Raw genomic sequence first — 26,148 nt, forward strand, 5'->3', positions numbered from 1 at the left:
CCACATTCGTTCCAGTCGTCCACTGAGCAGATAGAAAACATCAAGTGCATAAACCCCTGTTTTATTTCACAGAATTTACCTCAGCTTAGCAAAAACAAAACAAAAAAAGTTAGGAAAATATCCAATCTACTTACAGTACAAATCTCAAAAACACACACAAAGCAACATTAGCCCCCCAAGACCTCCCTCTAGGGCAGATTTCATTTGTTGTTCTTCACAAACCGGGCCCTGTGAGAAGACTATGAGCTGAGAATCGGACACTTACAGTCTTACAGTAGTAGAGTATTGTAGAATATTAGCAAAAGGAGACTCCAAATCTGAGTCGGAATACAAAAATAAAGCACTTTCAGTGGTTCTAAAACTCACACAGGAAGAATTCACGACACGGCTTGGCAGAAAAGCTACAGCTAACGACCAGACGACACGGCAACAACGTCCAAGACATAAATAGATACATATGGCTTGTTAATTATACAGGTACACCACATACGGGACGAGGCAGAAGCCTGCTAAAACGAAAAAAAATAGCATGAGGGAAGAAGGAAGATGCTTGTGACATCTTAAAGGGGATTCTGCTCATGTAAAACACTGAGAAACTAGCACAGGCATACCCTCACTGGGCAAAAAGGAAAATAAAGAAGATACAGAGCTAATTGAGGGTGGTCAATGCTAGCAATGGGTAGCGAAGCAGCTAGCAGTGCAGAATTATGTTAAAATAAAAAAGGACCTAAACGAAGAGGGCACTTCTAATTGACCTTTAAGAGGACGTGTCTCAGGACAGTAGAACATCACTGTGATCACTCTGAGCGTGAATGTGTGACATTTAGTGTCATATAGAGTAATTTACAGCATCTTTGAGCAGTTAAAGGTAGTTTTTACACTCAAAACAGGGATGCCCAAATGTATTGGTGGAAAATTAGCGGAAATTTGGTTTAAATGATGACATAAAAGACCAAAGATATTCCATCTGTTCCAATCTGTTAAAAATTCCACTCACACTTACTTACTTTAATGATCCTATAGAGCTTATCTACCAGCGTTTGATGGCTTAAGCTGGTTAAACTGGTTGACTAGCTCAGGGTTTTGAGTGTTTTTGGATGGTTTAGCTGGTCTACCAGCATGAGCACCCTGATCAATCTAGTCACCTGTGCCCTCCTGCTCTCCTTACCCAGTATGATCAGGATTGATGACCATCATGCCTATACCATTCGACCACTATTCCTTTTTTAATATTTCAATATTGTTAGTATTTGTCTAACTGGGATTGTTATGTGAGAAACATTCTAATAACTTGTGATGCAAACCAATATATTACGTTACTGGAGCATTATTTCTGTAACGTTACTACTAACCTTCCTGGAAGCTTTTTTTTTTTTTTAATGTTGCTAAACGTTCTCTGTTAGCTGGGTGGTAGCTTTTACCTTTTACATGGTCTAAAGCTATTCTTTTATTGTCAAGGTGGTTGAAAAACCTACCCTAAACTGGTAAGAATATATGATGAAATGTTTTAAACCACCTTAACCTACAAAGACTAGCTTGACCACCTAAAACCAGCCAACATCAACATCTGGTTTTGAGCAGAATTTTTTTAACTAAACCAGCTAAACCATCACACTCAAACAAAAAAGAAAACCATACCCTGTGCTGGTAAACTAGTTTAACCAGCTTGAGCTAAGCAAACACCTATTATAACAATTTTGTGACTAAAGAAGTCAAAAAAATAGTCAACTAGTAAGGAAATTGAAGTAAAAACATACACTATGCTGGTCAAAAGCTATGTTGGTTAACCAGTTAATCCAGCTATCTGTCCAGCACAGAGTATGTTCTCACTTGGATGACCAGTTTTTCAACAATCTTAACCATTAAAAAACAGCTTCTAGTCCAATCTACCAGCAAAATCTGTTAATTTTAGGTTTTTATATTAATAAACTAACAATATTTAGAGACACTGCCTTAAGCTTTTCTAGTGGACCTTTAAACTGTACCCAAAAAGTCTTCTCTAGTTTACCTTCTCTTGTTTCTCTGTTTGGCCAAAAGTATGTGTTGTGTTTGTGGTTGATGGTTTGGGCAGCCCTGCTGTAAGGGGAACCCTGTAGCCCTGAGGAGTAACTACAGTATAAGTGACCAAACGAAGGAGGCGAGGCGGAGGGAAACTCCAGCCAGGGCCGGCCACAGAGAGAGCTAAGGCAGAGGCAGGGTGTGTGGAGGCTCCGGGGCCTTCCACCATCGCCGTGCGATGCTTCACACCAGCGCGTAGTCAAACTGGCCCCTCTCTAGGCCCTCTTTGTGGTCGGTCCAGGAGGAGGCGGGCATGCGGCTGTAGGGATCCAGGAGGATTCGAAAGCAGCGCACCAGCAGGAACAGCAGGAACAGCATCAACAGCCCCACGAAGGCGAAGGCCGTCCGCTGCTCCGCGTCCCCGGCCAGCGGGGGGCTGCTGGGGGGCCCGGCCAGCAGGGGCCCCGGAGAGAGCAGCTCGTAATCCAGCGTGGAGACATCGCTCATCCTCCACAGGCCGCGGCGGCAGAACTTACACACTGTCTGGATGGTCGGGTGGAAGGAGAAGTCAGCCAGATTGGAGTCCCAGACCGCTGGATGAGAGGAGGTGGGCCAGAAGGATTCTGGAACACAGAGAGGAAAATAACAGAATTACACACTTTTCTTTTCAACAAATATTGAATAACTATAGATAAAAGATAATACTGCATAATTAATAAAAAAAAACAATAATAAATATAAAAACTGTAATCTTTATGTGATGTGTTTAACTGGACCCTCTTTCTCTAGATTTTGGAAATTAATGAAGAAAAACAAAAGAAAACGTTTTTCTAGCAGCACTGCAGTTTTTGTATCAAAAATTTTATATTAATCAATATTCAAAATTTGATTTAACTTTCCCTCTCACATATCTGCTCTGCCATTCTATAAATGTGAATGGTGCCTCAAGTGCTATACTATTAGAAGTCAGTATTTTAAATACTTAAAGTTTTAGTTATTCTTCAATATGAGACAATTCTAAAAAATATCTAAACAGTCTAAATGACTTTTATGTTTTAAAGGGCTGCACTGTAGTGTGTATTTTTTTTTGTTAGTAGGCATTAGCATTACAATTTAAGTTGTGAACTGCTCCACCTTTTAGCCAGATGTCAAATACTTCAGCTGCTGCTTGCTACCTGTGTGTGCTGTGCACCATTTGAACTTGGATGTTTTTTTTTGGAAATGTTTTTAAATGTATAAAAACTTGGGCGCCGAGTGGTCCAGCGGTCTAAAGTGCTGCCACTATAAGCGGACCCATTAATGCAGCTTGCCATCAGCTGCCAGCGTCCAGAGGGAGCAAAATTGGACTTGTTCTCTCTGGGTGGGTAGATGGCGCTCTCTCGCCACAAGGGTGATGTCGCTCAGCACAAGGCGTCTGTGAGCTGATGTATCAGAACCGAGTCACTGCGCTTTCCACCGAGTGCGCTGTGATGCTACTCATCAATGCTGCATCATCAGCAGCTCAAAAAGAGGTGGTGGCTGACTTCACATGTATCGGAGGAGGCATGTGCTAGTCCTCACACCCCTGGTGTGTTGGGGCATTACTAGTGATAGGGGGAGTCCTAATGAGTGGGTTGGGTAATTGGCTGAGTAAAATTGGGGAGAAAATGGGGATAAAAATTTGAAATAAAATGATATATATAAAAAAAGTATGAAAACTTAAGTGCCCCAAAAAAAATGTTTTTTTTTACTCAGAAAGTCGAGTAAAAGAGCCTCCCCAAATTTATGTTCAGTATCCAAGATGGCTGCACTGCACAAAAGTAGTAAAAGCAGTAGTATTATATAGTTTATCAATAAAATAATATTTCTATTACAAACTAACGATTTGGTTTAAGCTTAAGGTTTTGGTTTATTTAGTTGAACGTACATCCACTTAAATGTGTGTTTAAAACCATTTAAACTATCTAAAAAGTGCAGGTGAGATATAGGAGTGATTACATGCTGCTGGATTGGAGATTAACTGTGGTTTAAATACTCTAAAACTTTCTTTTTGGGAGAGTTTTGTTTAATATTGATCAAAACAGCTTAGTTTTGGCACAAAGGCCAATGGGACAAAAGTGAATGTGGGGCGGTCAGTGGTTTTGGTAGCCGTGACCCCGGTGGACAGAAAGTGGGTGGTCAAAGTGAGACTGAGAGAGACTCTTTCTTCCTGACAGCGTGACAGACACGCACCTGCACACACACTGACACAAGTAGAGCAGTCTGGGCTCTGCGCTCGTCCTTGAGGAGGGAAAACGACAGCTCTGCTTATTTCAGCCCTGTCACATCCGATCCGGTCAGCGGCGACTGTGGCACGAGGAAAGCCGACATGACATAACAAGCTGCCAGGACGGATAAAAACAGCAATCACAGCGGCCGGGGACTCGGCCCACAACGCCTGGCTTGACACCGGCTAATTGGATCCAGATGGGACTGGGGTGTCCAGGTGTTGTTGGACGCAGCTTGTCTGGATGACAGCGAAACTGTAATGACAATAAACACACACACACACACACACACACAAACATTTAGAAATGATGTATTAATTATGACAACAACATACAGTGCTATCACATGTGGCTCACATTTTCACTTTATTACAAAACTTTCTTAGAAAAAACTGAACTGAAATAAGTTAGCAAACTCAATATACACTCAAAAAACAATTTAATAAAATTGTGATAAACTTTTATAGGGCATATCTATATTTGTACCCAGTGTATAGATCTTTAGCAGACGCCTTTATCTAGAGCAACTAGATAACAGTGCACAACAGTGCTTTGATGTTTACTTTAATATATCCATGGTAAGAATGGTAAACATGGTAAAAAAATGGTACATATGGTAAAACATGGTAAAATGTTATTTCAATAAATTGCTAAATAATATATTTAATACATATCCCTTAAAAAAATGTTCAAAAAGGTGAAATCATAATTAATCACTAGAGAAGGCCCAATTGACATTTTTATGCCCTAAACTGATCAATCATGGTCAATCATCAGTGGTAAATTGGCAGCACCAATCAAGAGTGGGGCTGGAGGACACATTAACATTTCCAGACATTACTTGGTAATAATTCATCTTGCAAGGGTTCTTCAATGTTCTGCATCTCCATATCTCAAGATTAAATGTACTTCATTTTTTGTAATCTACAATATATTCAGCACTAGATGTGCTGTGTCTGATACTCGCTGTACTGGACTGATGATTGGCTCTTTTAAGAGGGGTATCCTGTTACTGGCTAAATATAATTACTCTGTCTCCCTGATGAGGTGTGCTAGTTTTACACATTTTACGAAAATGTGAATTTGATTGAGATACTGTAAAAACTAGCAAAATAAAAAAGTAGATTACTACAATGGCTGCCAGGTCCTGTGATTTTTCAATGATCAGCAAGTTTAGTTAATAATTCCACCAAATTGTTCTTTTTAGTATTGAATATTGTGTAGCTATAAGGGTCCAAAACTGTCCAAATCCTAAAAGTTTAAATGGTTAAACATCTGTTCTGAGAGTGCAGACACCTGCCCTATTTCCAGCATAGGTCTGAACGTGTCTGAGCTTCAGCAGACAGGAGGCAGGAGGGCTAATCAGATCAGCAGGACAGCAGATCAATGCGTGAAAGACGGAGACCGCTGCTAAATAAGCCGTCTGGCCGTCCGGAGAGGAGCTGGACTTTGATATGTGAGCTGCTGGCTCTACAACCTAGACATACTAACACAATAACATGTATACACACACAGAACAAGAGAACACCTGACTGGGGCTACAGATCAAAGACAATTAAAGATAAAGCATCGCTATATTAGGTTTCCAAGTACTGCTGTCACAGAAGTCTGCAATGTGTAATAAGCTCTCAAACAAATCATGAATCCAGATCCAGAGCTTCTGTTGGAGTTCTAATATTCATGGTGTACATGTAATACAATACATGCAGAATACTCTGATATCATCTTTAATCATCTCATGAAAGAGTAACCCAGCTATTTTTAAACTATTTTAGTATAATTATAAATTTGTAGGATTATTTTTTTGCATCTTGGCATGTTCTCCTCCACCAGTCTTACACACTGCTTTTGGATAACTTTTTGCCAGTCCTGGTGCAAAAATTCAGACAGTTCAGTTTGGTTTGACGGCTTGTGATCATCTATCTTCTTTTGATTATATTCCAGAGGTTTTCAATTTGGTAAAATCAAGAAAAAAACATTTTTTCCAGTTGTAGATAATACAGTGTATAAAACTATATAGAGGAGGTATATAAACTAAATAGAGGTAGAAAAATAATGACATTGCATAGCATCCACATCTTAAGCACAAGCACTAGAGATGGCAGCAGTATGTGGACGAGCATTGTCCTGTTGGTATAACGCACAGAAAAGGTAGGGCTACTGGTCCAGAGTCCAGATTTCCAGATTTTCAGGCTTTTCCATACTTCATAAGTTTGTTTAACATGTGATAGGCTGAGGGTTGGGTGTATATAATGGGCTTGATGACCTGAAGAGAGGGCATGGTCATTCCCCAAAATTAAGTTAATTCTAACTCATAACTTTTAGTAATTTTGGTTGAATAAGTTGTTTAGTCGTTAAACCCCTAGTAGATACATGTAAGCAGAACTAACCATCAATACATCATCATCCATGCCATTAGCATCTACTGCACTAATGGAGGAACCTCCATCCTAACCGTCATAATAAATGACAACTTGTCAAATCTTAGCAGTGCTTAAAGAATTGCTCTGACATTCAGCATGATTACCGAGCTCCACTCTCTGAATGCCATTGTATTACAGCAGCATTAGCCCTTAGAAACCACAGCATGTAAACATTGATACTGTAAATGCCATCTCCATTCATCAGAGTCCTGCTCGGCACGGCATCGGCACGCTGCTCAGAGGAGGAGTAATCTGCAATCAAACAGCTACTCATGAATAATAAGTATCACATCATCCAGAGTGGATTCTCCTCTCCGATAGCAAAGTACAACATGACACAGGCCTATTACAGCCAGCTCATGAACAGCGTTAATGTAATTAAAGTGATAAGAGAGAGAGGGGGATGATTAGTGAATAAGAGAGAGAGAGAGAGAGAGATAATTAACAGAATTCAGCGGTCTAAAGCGCTGCCACTATGAGCAGGAGGTTGCAGGTTTGAACCCCAGCTCATGCAGCTTTGCCATCATGCTTCCGGTGCTCAGAGGGAGCAAAATTGGCCCTGCTTCCTCCGGGTGGGTAGATGGCGCTCTCTCCCCACATCACTCCTAGGGTGATGTTCGCAGCACAGGGCGTCTGTGAGCTGATGTATCGGAACCGAGCTGCTGCGCTTTCCTTCAAGCGGTGGCTGGCTTCACATGTTTTGGAGGAAGCATGTGTTAGTCTTCACCTTCCTGGTGTGTTGGGGCATTACTAGTGATGGGGGGGAGTCCTAAAGAGTGGGTTGGGTAATTGGCCGTGTAAATTACATTGTAAATTACATTGTAATGTAATGTATATTGTAATGTAATGTATATTGTAATGTAATGTATATTCAACACAACTTTGCCATAACCATCGACTCTCTCTCTCTCTCACCGACAAAGGTTGCTAGGAACCTGGGTGTCATGGTTGATGACCAGCTTCTCTTCACACACCATGTGGCCTCAGTTGCTCGATCCTGCCGCTTTGCGCTTTACAACATCGGAAAAATTCGACCGTTTCTGACGCAACAGGCCACCCAACTCCTGGTACAAGCTGTGGTAATCTCACGCCTCGACTACTGCAATGCCGTACTAACTGGCCTCCCGGCCTGTGTAGTAAAACCACTACAGATGATTCAGAATGCAGCAGCACGTCTGGTCTTCAACCAACCAAAACGGGCACATGTCACTCCGCTGCTCATTGAGCTCCACTGGCTACCGGTTGCTGCTCGCATCAAATTCAAAGTGCTTACAATCGCCTACAAGGTGATGACAGTACAGGCTCCTTCCTACCTGCACTCGCTCCTGAAGGCTTACGCTACCTCCCGGCCGCTGCGCTCCTCCAATGAACGTCGCCTCGCTTTGCCAAACACTCACACAAAGCAATCCAGACTGTTCTCATACAGAGTTCCCCAATGGTGGAACAAACTACCTTCCACTACCAGATCAGGAGAATCTCTCACTATCTTTAATAAACTCCTGAAGACAGAGCTCTTCAAAGAGCACTTACTCTCCTAACACCTCTAACAAACTAACTAATTCTAACCTCATCTCCTTCTTCCTCTTCTCTACTCCTCTATCCCATTATTTCCCTCTGACCTCCTTAAGGCCCTATCTATAGATGCTTTATTTTTAACTTCTATTATTTTTGTACTTAACCTCTTCTATTATTTGCACTTCAATATTGTAAGTCGCTTTGGACAAAAGCGTCTGCCAAATGTAATGTAATGTAATGTAATGTAAATTGGGGAAAAAATGGGAAAAATCTGAAATAAAATTATATATAAAATAATGGAACTAGATGGTTACTGTACAGTTGCTCAGGTGTTACCAGATGGGTGGCATGGTGTTGCTATGGCATGTGTTTTGCTATGGTGTTCCTAGGTGGTTGTTAGGGGTTTTCTTGGAGCATGCTATTTCAGACCAGGCAGTTGCCAATAGCTTGCTTCTAGTGTGGTATTCCTAAATGATTGCAATGGTACAGTTAAAAAAATGGAACTAGGGGGCTTTGAGTGGTCCACCGGGCTAAGAGCTGCCACTATGATCTGAAGATTGCCGAGATTGTTTCAAATCCTGTTTATGTAGCCCCCTGGTTCCATTTTTTAACTGGAAATCAATTTTTTTTCTTATTTTACACAGTTTTTACCTTTTTAGTCTTGATTTCTGCATATTACGTTGGTGATATTGGTGGTTATACTGTTGTTATATTACACAGTGTAGCAAAAACAGCAGCGTTGGTTCTGGTCCTGGTCCAGACTGTTTCATTTGGTGTCATAATTAGCGAAACGGCGTGGCGTTACAAACAAGGGCAGTAGTTTGATCCCCTGAACAGGCAGGAGGTGGTTTAAAGTAATTTGAGCTAATGTTTTTTAACCATGATCTAGGAGGCACCCTGCTCTGCATATTACTACATCTTTCCTACTCTCAACACACCTAATTCAGACAGTTCTGTTACCATACAAGCAACACCAATTACTACACCGTCTGTTGCATCAATCTAAGTTGCTGTGAGTATCTCTAAATCGCTCTGTTTCTCTCCTGGCCTATATGGGGGGGACGACAGTGTGAGATGTGAGAAACGGGTGAACAGAAGAAGATCAAACATTAAAGTTACTGAACAGCAAGTTCTGGTTCTGCTCCCGTTATTATTAGATGGACGTGTGCCAGCGTGGAGACAGACGAGAGGCAAACAGGATGACTGGTGAAGCACAGCTGATGTCCAGGCTCCAGGCTACTGACAAATAGCCTTAAATTCACACCCACACACACACACGCGCACACACACGCACACACACACGCACATACTGTGTCACTTAATCAATGAAACCTAATCGATCGAGTGTTCTTGGAGACACACGCCATTTTCCGAGAGCCATTAGAGAGACAGGATTAAATAAGTGCAGCTGAACGGAAGAGAGCTTACCGCTAATGCTGAACAACAGGTGAAGCTACACAGGAGCGTCACTTTCAGATCAGCTCTCTATACCTCAAATGCAACAAAACTAAAGAGCTATTAGAGCCGTTGTTCTATGTATACTGTAAAAAAACATAAACTGTTTTATCCAGTATGAATCTGCAATGTATGCAGTTATTTATAGTATGACGGAAACAACTATTAATTAACTTTTTAAATTTTAATTTAGTATTTTTAGAATGTCAATGTGAGTAGATGACACAGTCTGGTAATATTAGAAGTCCAGTATGAATTGTCAGACATTTGCTATTTCTACAGTGATTTAAAGTAATTTAAAGTGCTTTCAGTATAAACCTGTGTAGCATTTACAGTCTGACAGCGATTATTATAAGTAATGAGTCATTTTGATCCAGTATGAATCAGCCCTGTGTATATCTTTAAGTCTCACAGTATTAAATATAAAGTCATTTTAACCCAGTATAAATCAGCACTGTGCCATTTTTGAAGTCTAATAATATTAATTAGAGTTATTTTAATCCAGTATGAATCTGCAATGTGTTGTTTTTGCAGTTTGACAGTAATAAACGTTTTGAGATTTATATTCAGTATGAATCTGAAGTGTGTATGTAGTAATTCAGGTTTACAGTAAAGATGGATCTGCAGTGTGTGTGTGTGTGTGTAGTTGTTTCAGTGATGTTTCAGTGATGTTACTCTGCAGTGTGTAAACTGGTGTTGTGTGGGGTGGTGTAGTGGTGGTGTGTTCTGCGGGTGGTGCAGTGTGAGCGGGTGTAGGTGGGCGGGGCAGGGCCAGTCTCAGGCTGCTGGACAGAGGAGTGTCAGAGTGTCAGATAGTGAGCAGATGGCTGCCCAGCGTGATCTTCTACACTGTTATATCACAGCCCACCGGCTACAGCGGCACGAGAGGACACGGAGAGGTTACAGCTACCTGCTACACTCCATCAATACACTCGCTCACTATCACTCACTCTCACTTTCATTTTCATTTCTCTCTCAGTCCTTTACTCTCTTTCTCACTGTCTCACTCTTTCTCTTTCTCACCATTCTACTCGTTTTCTCTTTCTCACAGTCACACTTTCTAAATCTCTTTTTTTTTCTCTCTCAGTCCTTAAGTCTCTCATTTTCTCTTTCTCATTCCTCTTTCACACCATCCCACTCTATCTCCAAATCTCTTTCTTTTCTCTCTCAGTCCTTTAGTCTCTCTTTTTCTCTTACGGTCTTAATCTTTCTCTTTCTCAATCCCCTTTCACACTGTCTTACTCTTTTTCTCTTACTCTCACACTTTTTCTATCTCTAAATCTCTTTCGTTTCTCTCTCAGTCCTCATGTCCCTCATTTTCTCTTTCTCACTCCTCTTTCACACCATCCCACTGTTTATCTCTAAACCTCTTGTTTTTTCTCAGTCCTTTACTCTGTCTCTCTCTCTCACTGTCTCAGTATTTCTCTTTCTCACTCCTCTTTCACACTGTCTTACTCTTTCTCTCTTTCTCACTGTCACACATTTTCTATCTCTAAATCTCTTTATTTTCTCTCTCAGTCCTTTACTCTCTCTTTCTGTCTTTCTATTTCTCAGTCACTTAGTCTTGCTCTCTCTCTCTTTCTTACTGTTTCACTCTTTCTTTCTCCCCAAAGCCCTTTCTTTTCTTGATTTCTCACTTTCCCACTCTTTTTCTCTTAATAATTCACTTTTTTCCCCCTTTTCTTTTATTGTCTCTCTCTTTCTCTCCTTCTGTCTAACTACTGCTCTTTTTCTTACTGTCTATTTCTATCTTATTTCTATCAGTGCATCAGTCTTTCATTCTGTAAAAAAAAACAGGAAGACCAGTGAATTTTTTCTTGGTCACATGACATCACGTTCAGTAGCTCCTCCATTTCCACTCGCTGTTGTGTTGTTTACTTGGATCTTCGTGGAAACACGCGCCCAAAGTGTAATTACGGTGCTTGGCAGTGGACAAATAGCTATTTTATTAAACTTAAGGTGACAAAACTCAGTGATGTGAGTCCAGACAGGACTAAAATTACTGGAGGACCAATGGAGTTCAGTAAAAACCGTAGGTAATTCAGCCTGTAATTTTCTCAGAGGACGTCTGAGAAAAACACATCTTTACGGATCTTTACGGACGGGAATAAAATCACAGAGGACCCCCATAAAAGAGAAAATTACCCCAGGACCCCCTGAGGTACTAATCCTATCCGGATAGGGCTCATTCTCACTCTTTCTATCTCTATTCTCTAAATCCTTTATAAGTTGAGTCTCACTTTCTCTCACACTTTGAGTCTCAAACACACACACACACACACACACACTGTGCCATCTCTTTAACACACGAACACACACAAACAGATGCACACCTCCCACGCACATGTACATGCACACAAACACTAAGGCATAAACACACACACACACATGCGCACACTTCCCACACAGTAGCCTGAACAGTACGGCGCAGTGTGTGTCTCAGTACTGAACTGCAATGAGACTGAGAAAAAGTGGACTCCAGAGGAAGACCATGCCCGGACCTTCGCAGTGCCCTGAGGCTCCCGGCTATAAAAAGCAGCTTCATTCAATATTCACCAGTGCTCAATTCACCTGGAGACAAACACTCCACTAATCACTTGTCAGAGACTCTCACAGACCACCTGTGATCTCCCTGCAAACGAGGGAAACAAACACAAAGCTCCAATCAGCAGCCTTTCACTCTATTAGCACCACACACACGTGCTCTCTCTCAAACTATTCTCCTGCACTACGGTGGCATGAAGCGCCTGTGTAAAAAAACAGGCTTAGACTCTAGATTCTCACATAAACACACACACAGCGCATCCAACAAGAACAAAAGCCTCATCCATCTTTTCTACAGCAACAAAAACTCTCACTCTGCACAGAAAGCACTCCTAAAGAATGTTCCGCTAACCTGCAGGGTACAACTCTGGAAAAAAATAAGGTTTTGAATCAGTTTTCTCTAATTTTGCTATTTATAAGTATATGTTTGAGTAAAATGTAAATTTAAAATATTGTCATCTAGAGCATTAATTTGCAGAAAATGAGAAATGGCTGAAATAACAAAAAAGATGCAGAGCTTTCAGACCTCAATAATGCAAAGAAAAGAAGTTCATATTCACAAAGTTTATTTAGTTCAGAAATCAATTTTTGGTGTAATAACCCTGGTTTTTAATCACAGTTTTCATCCATATTGGCATGTTCTCCTCCACCAGTCTTACACACTGCTTTTGGATAACTTTATGCCACTCCTGGTGCAAAATGATGGCTTGTGATCGTCCATCTTCCTCTTCATTATATTCCAGAGCTTTATCTTATCATTTTTAAGTGGTCTCTTTCCTTTGTTTGTCTTCTTACATACTTTTTCTCAAAAAATCAAGCATATTACTTATGTCATCTCCAGCATGTTTCCATTACCATAGCTGCTAATGTGTCTGTCTGGCTGCCTTATCTTCTGTCCATTAAGTCCCCTGTCAACATCCTTCAGCAGATCAGTTCACAGGTTAGCACAGCACCGATGCTTCTCCGGTTCCATTAATAAAGCCAGGATCTGCTGCTCGTATAGCCGAACTCCTGATAGTAATCTGACACCTAATACACCAAAGAAATCATCACAGAGTAATCAGCTTCCGTCAGTGCAGGTCCAGCGGGGCCGAGCTGTACAACAGCAGCTTCCTACTGTAATCTGGAAGACGATATGGGAATTATGCTGATATAACAAAAGCTTTTGTTAGAAGCTCCTGCTGATACTGTCTGATCTTTGTTCAGATCTGTCCAATGTCTCATTCCACACTAGTGCAAGAACACAGAATCAACACACACCAACTTATGGACAGAAGACTATTCAGAAGGAGAAAGACAAATGAGGCCTACCTGTGGCTGTGTCTAGATTTAGAAGGTCTGACATGGTCCTCCTCCATTCTTACTTACAAAATCAAAGGTGTTATTAGAGGTTGTAATGACCCGTGGTCGTATTCTGCTTTTGTGTGCCGGCCTATGCTGTTGTGTTTGTGTCTGTGTCTGTAGGTGCGGTACCAAGCTTGAAAAAAAAGAGCCTGGAAAAGCCAGACCAGACAGACATTTAGGGCTCCTCCCCTTTCATGACCTGGAAAAACGTCCTGCTCAGACAAACACAGCACCTCCTTTTTGTACTCGGTTTGTATATATACCCCCCACACACAAAATACAAAACCTTTTAGTAGTTTTTTTTTATCTACTTTGCTGCAAAAACAGTCAATTGGATGATCTGTTACTACAACTACAATTAATTCCAAATATACTGGATAAAGCTTCATCACTCCAGAGAGCTTAGTTCCTTTGCTCCATAATCGAATGCCATGTTTTTGGCAGGTATTAGTACACCATTTGTCTATGGAAGATTATTAAAATTATATTGTTCATAATAGGGTTGCACAATATTGGAAAATTTTTACATTGCAAAAGAAAAACAACAGTAATCGGCCCTTTAATTAGGCATTTAAATGGCTTTTTAAAAGGTAAATAAGAGCATTTTTCTAGGATTAAAAGCGGGATTTCAGCTGTGACTGGAAATATCTCTTCCAGCCAGCATTCTTATATGGAGTTTTCCTAAGTAGAACATTGATAGGAGGGTTCTAGGTGGTTTGTACTTGAACCCACTTGGGCTTCTCAAAAGTGTTCAATCCTTAAAGCCCACCTTAAAATCCCATGAGTCCCATCTAAGCTCCATGCGCAGTGTACAACCAAAATTGTGCTCAATTTTTAATTCTTACTGGTTCCATCACTGACCCTGATGGACCCACCATGACATCCTATGTGGGGCAAACATAAAATCTATTAACAAAAAAATGTTCTAGCTCAAAGCTTGTGTATGATATCTGGGCTTAAACATGGTTCCATCCTCTTACTTTCACACCTACAGCATTGTTCTGGTGCTCTTAGCCAGAGCTGTTACCCCATGGTACACAGATAGGATCATGTACATTGAGGAGTCCTGAACAATAACATTAACTATAAGCTTCTGCACTAATTCTAGCAGTTCCTGTGCTTGTCACTCAGATCTCAACCAATCACCAGCTTCCATCTGTCTTTATAAGACCTCCCCTTACATGCCCTTCTCTGCTTGCAGGTGCCTCCTATATACAGCAGGATCTGAGAGGCTCCAGATGCTGCATACCTGGACCGACAACGGGGCCTACGCCAAAGACTAACTTTACATAAATTGTTATCTAATACATTGTTTATACTATCAAAATTAAAGCTGTTATTACTGAACACTTCCATCAGGATTCTTCCTGGTAGAAGCCACCTCTTACTGGTGCAGTTTGATCTGTTTGCAAGGCTGGGAATTGAACCCTATAGCCAACTAGGGTTCAACAAAGGTAAGGCAGTATTGTAGCCCAATACACTGCAGAAACCTCTTCAGGGAAAGCTCCTCACTGCTGCAGGCTGGAAATAATGTTATTTATAGTGTGTCTTTCATTAATTCCCTCTCTCTCTCTCTCTCTCTCTCTCTCTTTGATTGGGATGATTCACAGTATAAAGCTCTATCCTTCTTCCACCTGAGGCCCTGTGGACTCTTTAACTGCTGATAGGTCAAACCACCGAGGGCAAATGGAGAAATAATCACAAACAAACAGCATTTCATTAACACAGCCCTGTCTGGTCCTGGGGAAGCTGCCGGGCCTCAGGTCCCTGGAGGCAGAGCTACAAGGCGAATCAGACCGTCAGCACCCCAACAGCCCCAGAGCACCTCCAGGGCTATTATTCATCAAGTCCAGCGCAATGCTGGTAATGGTAATGCGGGAGAGGCCTGTATTTGTCATTATTTGCAACTTGTCTCAGATCCCTCTCCAAAATGAATTACAGGCCGTGATCAAATGACAAATGCCCCAGTATCCAGCACCCCCCCCCCCCCCCACCTATCCGCCAATACCAGCAGTCAGCTGATGCCCATGGCCTGCAGTTCAATGGAGAATTAGCTGAACTCTTTCCAACTGACTGCTTATAAAGATAAACTGGGTTTGGAGGAAAGGGCAAAAGGAAGCATTTATAAACGACTGGCAACGTCTGATCAGAACAAATGCTGCTGCAAGAAGAAGGTGATAGTGTGTATGTGTGCTTTTATGTGTATGTGTCCTTCTGTGTGTGTGTGCTTCTGTGCATGTGTGTAAGTGTGTGTGTGTGATGGGCACACATGGCAGAAATCAACAGGAGATGTTAACGCCCATCCATCATGCTGGTAACTGGCATTCTTTAAAGGTTGCATAATAAGATTGTTGAGCTTTAATTAATGCAACATAGGATTGTAAATAAATCCGAGCAACAAATAAAAATCTGTTTTGTGTATGTTTTATCAGTTATGTATAAACAGTGCAATAATAAGTGTATATCATAATAAGTTAAGGGTATATATTATTTATTTTTAATTTTACTATTTTTAATACTAAGACACCTGTGCTAATATGATTTGACAGTGAACATGATTTGATTTGAGGTCACAAATCTGTGCATTTGCGTACTGTGTGTCTGCTCACTCAATCCTCAGTAGTTTAGCCCCGCCCAATCAATCTGAGTTCATTATTTCAGCCTTTTTACACAAGATTAGAGCATCAATGAGAACAAAGCTTGTTTACATAAATCAATGTTAAAGACACAGTAAGAAAGAGAGAGAGAAAAAGAGAAAGACAAATAAAGGAGATAGAATGAAAGATAAGATATAAATTAAGAAAAAGAGAAATAAAAACCAGAGAGAAAGGAGAAAGACAGGAAAAAAAGAAATAGACAGAGAGAGACCAAAAGAGGAAGAGACACATTAAAAAAGGAAGCCAAAGAAGAAGGAAAGGAGACAAATAAAAGAGAGAGAAAGAATAAAAATAAAATTAAATAGAGAGAGGGAAGAAGATTACATATAGAGGGAAAATGGGAAAGAAAGCGTGAAAGAGGAGAAAAAAAGAGAAAAGAGAAAAACAGTGATGAGCCGACATAAAATAGGGAAAGAGAAAGTCAAGAGAAAACTGGAAAGGAGGGAAGAAAGAGACAAAATTAAACAAGAAAGAGAGAAATAGGACAGAGAGAATGAGAAAGAGAGATCAGAAGAAAGAGAGAACGAGAGATTCAGGGAGATTGCTGTTGTGATTATACTGTATCTAAATAAGGTCATAGCAATACAGCTTATTGAATTGAAACCAAACTAAACTGAATTGAGAAAGAGAGAGAGAGAGAGAGAGAGAGAGAGAGAGAGAGGGAGCGACGGAGAGGAGAGAGTGTGTCAGAAAGAGAAAGAGAGAGAGAGAGAGATCACTGACCTTTTTCTATCAGCAGTGCAGAGAGATGAGTTGTATATTGATGCTCTCGCGCTGCTTCCTCTCGCAGATATAAACGCTCTGTTCCCTCATTCACTCCTCATGACTGGGAATATCACCCTCACTGCATTTAGAACAGAGAAAAGAAAGATTCAGAATCATCTGTTTTCTGATCATTAAACATTTACCTGATCAAGCTGATCAAGGTCACAGAACAGTTAATGATGTCTCAGACAGAAACTCATACATTATGTAAAAAAAACTCTCTCTTTAGAATCACAGTAACGGCCGGACGGTGTATATAAATGACCGGCGCTCAGGAGGCCTCGGAGTAATCACTTTAAAAACCATTCCGTTGTAAACAGGGAGAAATAATAATGGAAGGATTCTCGCAGCGGGTCTCTTGGACGCGGCCCAGCTGGCTGTGCTCGAAAATGGTCGAGTAATTTTCTCCTGAGAGTCTGATCCGCCAATATCTGTCGTACCGCAGGAACCCAGCAGCCCTGGAGAAAAGACCCCGAGCTGCCGGCGGCCACTTTGGGCTTTTAAGCGCCCCATGCTCTGTCAAACACAACTGCCTGCCCTTCTATTAGAGGGTAACAGGGCATTTCAATAAGAACAATACAGCTGCCAAAAACAGAGTGAAAAAAATAAACGTCTGTATCTATCACAGTCTGTACAGAACATCAAAGTACTTTCAGACAACGCTGAACTGGATCTCTCAAGAGGGAAGAGGGCCAAATAAGGACACAAGAGCTGAGCAATATATTGATATTTTATTGCATTGTGATTTGTGACACATTTTCTTATTATAGTAACAATATGCTTTAATATGCATAATGGAGATATCATCAGTGCTCAAAGAACAATGACCCAAGTGTAGAGTTTATTACACACAGTGTAAAAAAAAAGCAAACATTTAATAAAAATCACTGTACTCTATACTGTATATATGCAGGAGTGTTTGAGTAGCTTTTTTTAAGACTCTGGCATTGATTTCAGTGCCGTGAAAACGTCCTTTCGTGAAATATATTAATATATAATAAATATATTAATTTTACTGTATTGCTAAGCTATGTTAATTTGTGATTACATCCAGGTGATTTTTATCCAATGTTATTGATAGTGAGTAACATATTTTATGGGTGTAATTTACCTGATGTTAGTGTGTTTGTGTGTTTAAATCAGGCGCTCACAAGTCCCAGGATTGGGTGGACCAAAGACCAAGTTCTCAGCAGCATTATTTTTTTTAGGACAATACCTGTCAAGAATTAACCTGATTTTCCAATTGTTTATGCATTTTTATAGGGTCATCCATGGTACTTTTTATTTTATGTGATGTTGTATGTTGCAAAATTAAAGAAGGGTTCCAAAACTTGTCATACAGTGTATACCCAACATTAGTGATGGTGTTAATAATTTTAACGTTACTCTTCTAGGGTTAATAAACCTTGCTTTGTGCATTTCATGTTGAAAGAGGACATAAACATCCTCAAACAGTTTCCACAAAGTTGGGAACTGAATGAAATTGCCTAAAATCTCTTTGTATGCTGAAGCATTAAGAGCTTCTTTCACTGGAACTAAGGGGCTGAGCCCAACTACTAAAAAATAAACAACCGCACACCATAATCTCCCCTACTCCAAATTTTACACTTGGCACAATGTAGGCAGACAAATACAGTTATACTTGGATCTGCCAAACCCAGACTCATTTATCGGATTAACAGATAGATAAGCATGATTTGTCACTCCATAGAACCCATTGCCACTGATGGAAGGCTTGGATGTCGCTGTTTGACATTGGAAACCCATTCCATGAAGTTCTTTTACGCTGTTCTTGAGTTCATTTGAAGGCCACGTGAAGTTTGGCAGGTCTATAGTGATTGACCGTGTTGAAAGTAGGCGACTATGCACCTCAGCATCCACTGATCCCGCTCTGTCATCTTATGTGGCTACCAGTTTCTGTCATTCTTGTTTCTGTCATTCCCAATTGCTTCTACTTTTATATTTAGTAGTGAAAAAATGAACGATTGAACTTCTTGCACAGGTGGCATCCTATCATGGTACCAAACTGGAATTCACTGAGCTCCTAAGAGAGATCTGTTCTTTCATTAATGTTTGTAGAAGCAGTCTGTATGTCTAGGGGCTTGGTTCTACAAACCTTTGGTATATAATAAAAGTCACTGGAACCCCTGAATTCAATTATTTGGACAGGTGAGTGAATACTTTTGGCAGTATAAGGTACCAGATTCAGGTCATCTGAAAGGACCAGGTGTAAACAGGGTCTATGACACAGCACTCTGTCGCGTCCAACTCACCTCACCCGCACATCTTTAATTCACAACCCAAATCAGAGCATGAAATATTAAGCTGGAGGGGACGGCACAGATGGCATTGAGTGAGTGAGTGTGTCCGACAGCAACGGGCCCCCAGTGGGGTCATCCTTTCAAACGAGCCCTCACCTGCATCAGTGAGCACACCGAGGGAGGACCAACAGAGACGTAACAGAGACGCCGCACTAACAGCACTGAATCACATGTCCCAATCACTGCACACTCCAGACAGAAGAGATCCGTCAGGACCCCGCCGAGGCTACGGCCGATAAAAGTCAGCACTTCCAAAGTCTGAATCCAGAGGACAGCACTTTCCCCAGTCTACAGTGACCCACTACAGGGACAGCGCAGAGCCCCCGTCCAAAACATCCGGCCCTAAACGGGTCACCGCTTTCCGGACCTCTGACCGCATCAGGCTGCCTGTCAAATCTCCACAAACGTGACGGACAATCAGGAAAGAAAGTCAATGACTGAAATATTAAAGAGCTGTGCCTGAATTCCTCAATCTTATATCTCACATATTAGCCCTGATCGCAGTTACTGAATCATTTATTACAGTTCATTAAATGAACCCTATTATTCAGTTATTCATTTTCAGATTTACACAGTAAGAACCATTTAGAACTACATTTAGAACTAACCCTGAAGATTAAGGTTAAGCCATTACCAATAGAGATTAGAGAATCTTACAGTCTGACTACAGTTACTGTGTTGAGATTTTTCCGATATGAATCTGTGCAGTGATTTTAATCCAGCATGAATCCTCAAGGTGTGTAGCTTTTACAGCCTGACAGTAACAACTGTGGGTTGATTTTATTCAAGTATGAATTTGTTGTGTGTATTTTTCACAGTTTGGCAGTAATAATTGTAGAGTTATTTTAATCCATTATGAATATTTAAAGTGTGTAAGTAATATAGTCTGAAAGTATTCACTGTGGTAAACTTAATCCAATATGAATCTGCAGAGTGTGTATTTTTCACAGTTTGACAGTAATAATTGTAGATCTTGGAGATTTTAATCCAGTATGAATCTGCAAAGTGTGTAGTTCCTTTAATCTGACAGTATTCACTGTGGTAAATGTAAACCAGTGTAAATCTAGAGTGTGTGTAGTTTTTACTGTTTGACAGTGATACTTGTAGAATGGTTTTATTCCAGTATAAATTTGCTGTGTGCAGTTTTTACAGTCTAGCTATAATAATTGTGTTTTTTTTTAACCTAGTATGAATCTGCAGTTTTTAGTTTGTAGAGTTTGACAGTGATAATTGTAGAGTGATTTTATTCCAGTATGAATTTGCAGTGTAGTGTGTAGATTGTATAGTCTGACAGTATTCACTATGGTAAATTTAATCCAATATGAATCTTGAGTGTGTCTAGTTTTCACAGTTTGACAGTGATAATTGTAGAGTGATTTTATTCCAGTATGAATCGGCAAAGTGTGTAGTTCATATAGTCTGACAGTATTCACTGTGGTAAATTTAACCCAATATGAGTCTGGAATGTGGGTATTTTGTGCACTGTGGAGAGTGTGTAGAGTTCTTTGCTGAGTGAAACTATACAATAGGTTAAGGCTTGAACTTTTACCTGTGTCCCATTTCACATTCGACCCCCGCTGGATGAAAGTAGGTTATTAAATCTTTACACAGGAGGGTGAAAATGCTGATGCAGGGTGAACGGTATAATCAGACAGGCAGGTGTTACAGCGAGGAACGAGCTTTAAGCTGGGATTAAGTGAAAAAAACTAAAAATCCTGCGAAACAGAGGCTGAAGGGCGGATGTAAGGGGACAAAGATGTTAAGGATGCCATCCAGGTAGTGAAATCCTAACGGCCTTGTGGAATAACATTTCAGAAAAAGCACACTAAACAAATTTAGGGGAGAAAAGGGGGAGAATGCCGACGCCCTTTAGCTGTCAGCAGATTTCCAGTCCAAAAAGCCAACTGCCAATCCCCACAAAGACAAGTTAACAACCGTCAGGCCGGGAGCAGGGCTAGCATTAGCATCAGCAGCGCTTCACACTCCAAGATGAAGCAGAAAGATAATAAAAAGCCCGGCCATGGTGTCAATTATCAAATGGCTCCAGATTATGGGCATAATGAATATTTCAGGAGGGATCTTTGGGAGGAAATTGAATCCACTCATTCTCTCCCACTCTTCCTGATTTAGAGGGAAATAATCCTGATTAGTCCTACACCTGCTCAAAAGCAACAGCCCTTCCTCTTTACCTTGTAGATGGGCTGCATTACCTGCTGTTGATGCAGAAAGCCCTGAAGGACTATAAAACCTGGTCAATCCTCCTTCTTTTCTCTCCTATAAATATATTATATATATATTAAAATATCTGTAAGTGTGGGGCTCCGAGTGGTCCAGCAGGCTAAGCGCTGCCACTATGATCAGGAGATCGCCGGTTCGAATCCTGGTTATGCAGCTTGCCATTGGCTACCGGAGCCCTGAAAGAGCACTGGGTTGGTAGATGGAGCTCTCTCTGTACATCACTCCAAAGGGTGATGTCGATCAGCACAAGGCATCTGTGAGCTGATATATCGGAACCATCGCTGCCCTTTCCTCTGAGCACACTGTAATGCTACTCGGCAATGCTGCAGAACTCAGCAGCAGTTTTAAAATAGGTGGTGGCTGATTTCACATGAATTGGAAGAGGTATGCTAGTCTATGCCCTCCTGATGTTGGGGCACCACTAGTAATAGGGGGAGTACTAATAAGTGATATTATATATACATATATATAAATACAAATAAAAGATCTGTTGGTGGACCCACATCTCAGTTCCTCAGTCTTACTCTGAAGTACTCTGATTTGGTCCAAGGAGGCCCCACCTCACAGTGTATAGGACTTTCCAGGGCATTTTTTACGTTAGAAAGTTCAGACCCGAATCTAACAGCTGCTTAGTTTAGCCGCATGATTTTAATTCCTGAAGCTAGTTTCACATGTATCGGAGGTGCTTGTCCTCACCTTCCTAGTGTCGGGTTGATTGGCTTTGCTTGATTGGGGAGAAAAGGCGTCTCCCCTGATGCAGGGGTTTGGTCTACATAATGATCTGAAAGGTTTGAGAAGAAGGGGATCAATGGGATCAATAGGCTGACTGTGACCTTATCCTCAAGCTATTACCATCACTAAAACTGTCACTAATATTTACACAGGATCCTGTGGGCAGCTCAATACACTCTGGAGAGTTTACATCCAACACTGACTCTGATGCTCACTAGGGGTGGGAATTAATGGGCGATGTTGCCCTAAAATAATATCACAATATTTCAGGGATTTTTTTGTGATAATTATATTTTTGGCGACATGGCAAAACATTGATTAAAAATAATGTTTTAAAAATAATTCCTAATTTAGAATATTTTTTTAATAAGAATATACTACTGTAGCAAAATATATATAAAGTTATTTAGTATAAATATAATTATTTTATACATAATAAGTCAGCTTGAACACTAAAAGCCCTGTTTTAGCCTCCGGAATCAGTGCAAAGTGTCAGCTGGGCCATTTGCTCTACATTACACGCTGTCATCACTAATTCATGACTGGGGTTAACTATGACCAGTAACTGGAGTTTTCCTTTGTCCAATTAGATGTAGTACTAGCAGGATTAAACAGAGCCGTGGCTCTCACAGATAACGTAAGCAGCGAAAACGACACCAGAGAGTAGAGCTTCTCTGTGTCACCATATTTAGATTTGACCGATATTTTAAGCTGGAATATGAGGACGTAATAATGGAACTCCAGAGGAGCAGAATGTTTAGGTGATGCTGAGGTGAAAAATGCACTAAAATATTGTATTATAACCATTGTATTCCCTTTACTGAATTTCAAACATCTTAAAATTACACAGAGGAGCAACAAATGACCATTATTGTCTCTTGTGACTTTTGATCTTTTAGTAAAGATCTTTTAGTAAAGATCAGCCAGATGCCAAGGGTCACAATCATTATACTACCTGCTGCTGTGCTGTCCACTGCGTGTGGTAATGCCTTCTATTACATATTCCCGGTAGACACAAGACCATAGGTCAAGGAAATTAAATGCATCATCCATCTGGCCCCAACTACCAGGCCTCGCTCCAACTCTGGCAATTTATTTACCTTGCCATGAGCACAGTGGCCAGTGTTCAACCTTTAGTCACAACTTATACAGGTGCAGTCATTCCCAAGCCACCTCCTACAAGTAACCTTTTTGATCAAATGACATAATCCTTTTCCATGACTTTTGAAATTAACTATGGTGAATACTTCTATTTTAAATTTAAGTCACAATTGTTTCATTACAATAATGTGTACATTCTAAGCAGAAAAGTTTACTTTGACACATAATGATAGTGGAACTATTTCTTACAATCAAGAACTACGCACAAAAGGGCTCCAATTTGAAGAACCCATTAACCAGGCAATAAGCCATCCAAGTAACCAAAGTTTCAGTAAGCTTAGTAGAGAATAGAAAAAAAGTGTCTATGAAAGATTTTCCAATGCAGGAATAGAGTGCTGATGCCATTTTCAAACATTTTACAAATATCTGCCGATGCAGATACATTCTAATTATTTTGATGTAGATATTGGGATTATTTCCACCTGGATCAGCATCAACTAATTACCATTAAAACACCCCAAAATATACCTCCAACAGTTCAGTTGGGCACATACAGTTTGTACTGCATAATCTTCCTAAGAAACCATTGCCAACAGAACAGGATGCCCTGGAACACTCATCATGCCAAATGTCAGGTTTCTGATGAAGTGGTAGAACACATAAAACTCTCCAGCACTGGAACCACATTCTCTAGAGTGATGAAGCTCCATCCAGTACCTTTGGGATGAGCTGAAGTGGCAGAACTAATCATCCAACATCATTACCTGACCTAACTCATGTTCTCGTGAGGATGAACTCAATCCAGTTCTCCACAGCAATGTTCCAAGATCTAGGGTAAAGATTTCCCAGAAGAGAAGAGACTACCACAAACTTTAAAATAATACATTTACTTCTTAACAAAACACTGAGCAATAATGAGCAATCTTATGGTCTTGACTCAACTACTAAAAGTCTTGGCCTTGCCTTGTATTCAACTACTAAATGTATTGGTCTTGAATTGTTATTGAATGCTAAAACTCCTAATGCTGACTCAGACTTGACCAATAAAAGTATTGGTTTTGCCTTGGATTGCACTATTAAAAGTCTTGGTCTTTACTCAATAAGCAATGGTCTTGACTGGGACTTGACTACCAAAAGTAATGGTCTTGACTTAGATTTGACTATTTAAAAGTCTTGCTCTCGCCTTAGACTTGACCATTTAAAGATTTTGATGCTGACTTGAAGACTTGACTACTTAAAGTCTTGATGTTGATTCAGACTCAACAAATTAAACTTTAGGTTTTGCCTCGGATTCAAATGGGACTCGACTACTAAACGTCTTGGTCTTGGCTTGATCTTGACTTCAAAAAGTCTTTCTCTTTGCCACAGACTCTACTCTAGACTTTGCTACTGACTCAGACTCAGTCTTGATGTTGACTCAGACTAACAAATAAAAGTCTTGTTTTTGCCTCAGAAAGGTCTTTTGACTCAATATGCACTGGTCTTAATCTTGACATGAAGTCTTGGTCTTGAATTGGACTTGACTCCTAAACATCCTGATGTTGACTAAGACTCAACAAATAAAAGTCTAGGTTTTGACTCAGATTCAAATTCTTAAAGTCTTGGTTTTGGCTTGAAATCGACTACGAAAAGTCTTGGTCTTGAATCAGATTTGACTGTTAAGAAGTCTTCTCTTGCCTCAGATGTGACAGCTAAAAATGCTGATACTGGCTCAGACCCTATAAGTCTTGATGTTGACTCAAACTCAACCAATAAAAGTCTTGGTTTTGCCTTGGACTGCACTATTAAAAGTCTTGGTCTTAACTTAATTTGCACTGGTCTTACTCTTGACCTGGACTCGACTACTAAAAGTCTTGGTCTAGAATTGGAAATAAATCCTAAAAGACTACTGAAAGTCTTGATTCAGTGTATTTTCGGTTTTGGTCTTACTTTAGACTTACTAAAACATATTTACTAAAACAAAACCATGCAGTAACAGCACCAGCCAGCAGACAATACAGCAGCTCCAAATATATACAGAGTATATAGAAAGAAGAATTAATGTACTTTGGGAGGTCCTTGTTGGTGGTCTTCTTCTAAGTTTAGAACTGTACACAGAGGGAACAGGAGCCCACCTGAGGTTCTTCATCAAGCTGAATTGACATGAGACATGACACAGCATTGTGTGTGGGTTTAAACAAAGTCTAACAATTAAAATCTACAGGGTTCTCAGGAAGTTCTCAGTGTTCAGAATCCAGACTGCATCTTCTGCACAGTTTAAGGTGGAACAGAATAGTCCATCTTAACTACTTCAGCCTCGTAAAGTCCAAAACAAGTTTGCAAAAGTTACCAGTATCACTTTTTTTGTAAAGCCAGCCTAAAGCAGTCCAGTCTATCAGACCCCAGTGTGTGTTTAATTAACTAAGGGTTCTCCAGCGTGCAGATCTCCACCAACCAAAACATCAGCCAGAACAGCTCCAGCTAAACTCAGCAGAGACTGAAAGAGGGAAAATCTTACCGCTCCGCCCAGAAACCAGTTTCTCCAGCAGGAACCGGAGGATAAACTTCTCTCTTTTAGACCAGTTCAGCTGCTGCTGCTCCTCCACTGAGCTGAACTGAAGCGCAGATACTGACAGAAGCAGCGCTGAGCTTCTCTTAAAGCCCTCCATCCTCCATCCCCCACCCACGCACCGCAGCTCAGCCAATCACAGCCTGACTTACACATTTTGGTTGAATGTACACAAATTCCTCCAAAACTCGTTTTTGTAAGCTTATTTTTTGTGTAAAGTGTATTTTTTTTGGTTATCTATCTTGATTTGATCTTTTTCCA

General features: G+C 40.5%; 1 protein-coding gene across 1 annotated transcript; it reads right to left on the minus strand.

The window, feature by feature from the left end:
• Positions 1-45: 45 nt before the first annotated feature.
• LOC103031390 (cortexin-1) lies at positions 46-25,955 on the minus strand. The gene is made up of 4 exons (XM_022669856.2): positions 25,837-25,955; positions 16,906-17,026; positions 4,210-4,499; positions 46-2,621 (listed from the first exon to the last, which is right to left on the minus strand). Exon 4 carries the CDS (start codon positions 2,503-2,505, stop codon positions 2,242-2,244), a length of 264 nt encoding a protein of 87 aa, XP_022525577.1. The 5' UTR covers positions 2,506-2,621; positions 4,210-4,499; positions 16,906-17,026; positions 25,837-25,955; the 3' UTR covers positions 46-2,241.
• Between the last annotated feature and the right edge of the window lie 193 nt (positions 25,956-26,148).

Source organism: Astyanax mexicanus, chromosome 16, assembly GCF_023375975.1.
Source record: "Astyanax mexicanus isolate ESR-SI-001 chromosome 16, AstMex3_surface, whole genome shotgun sequence".
In the NCBI taxonomy this organism is placed as follows: Eukaryota; Metazoa; Chordata; class Actinopteri; order Characiformes; family Acestrorhamphidae; genus Astyanax; species Astyanax mexicanus.

What these genes read in the sequence shown, in the direction of transcription:
- LOC103031390 (XM_022669856.2), bottom strand. Translation starts at nt 2,505, where the DNA reads ATGAGCGATGTCTCCACGCTGGATTACGAGCTGCTCTCTCCGGGGCCC.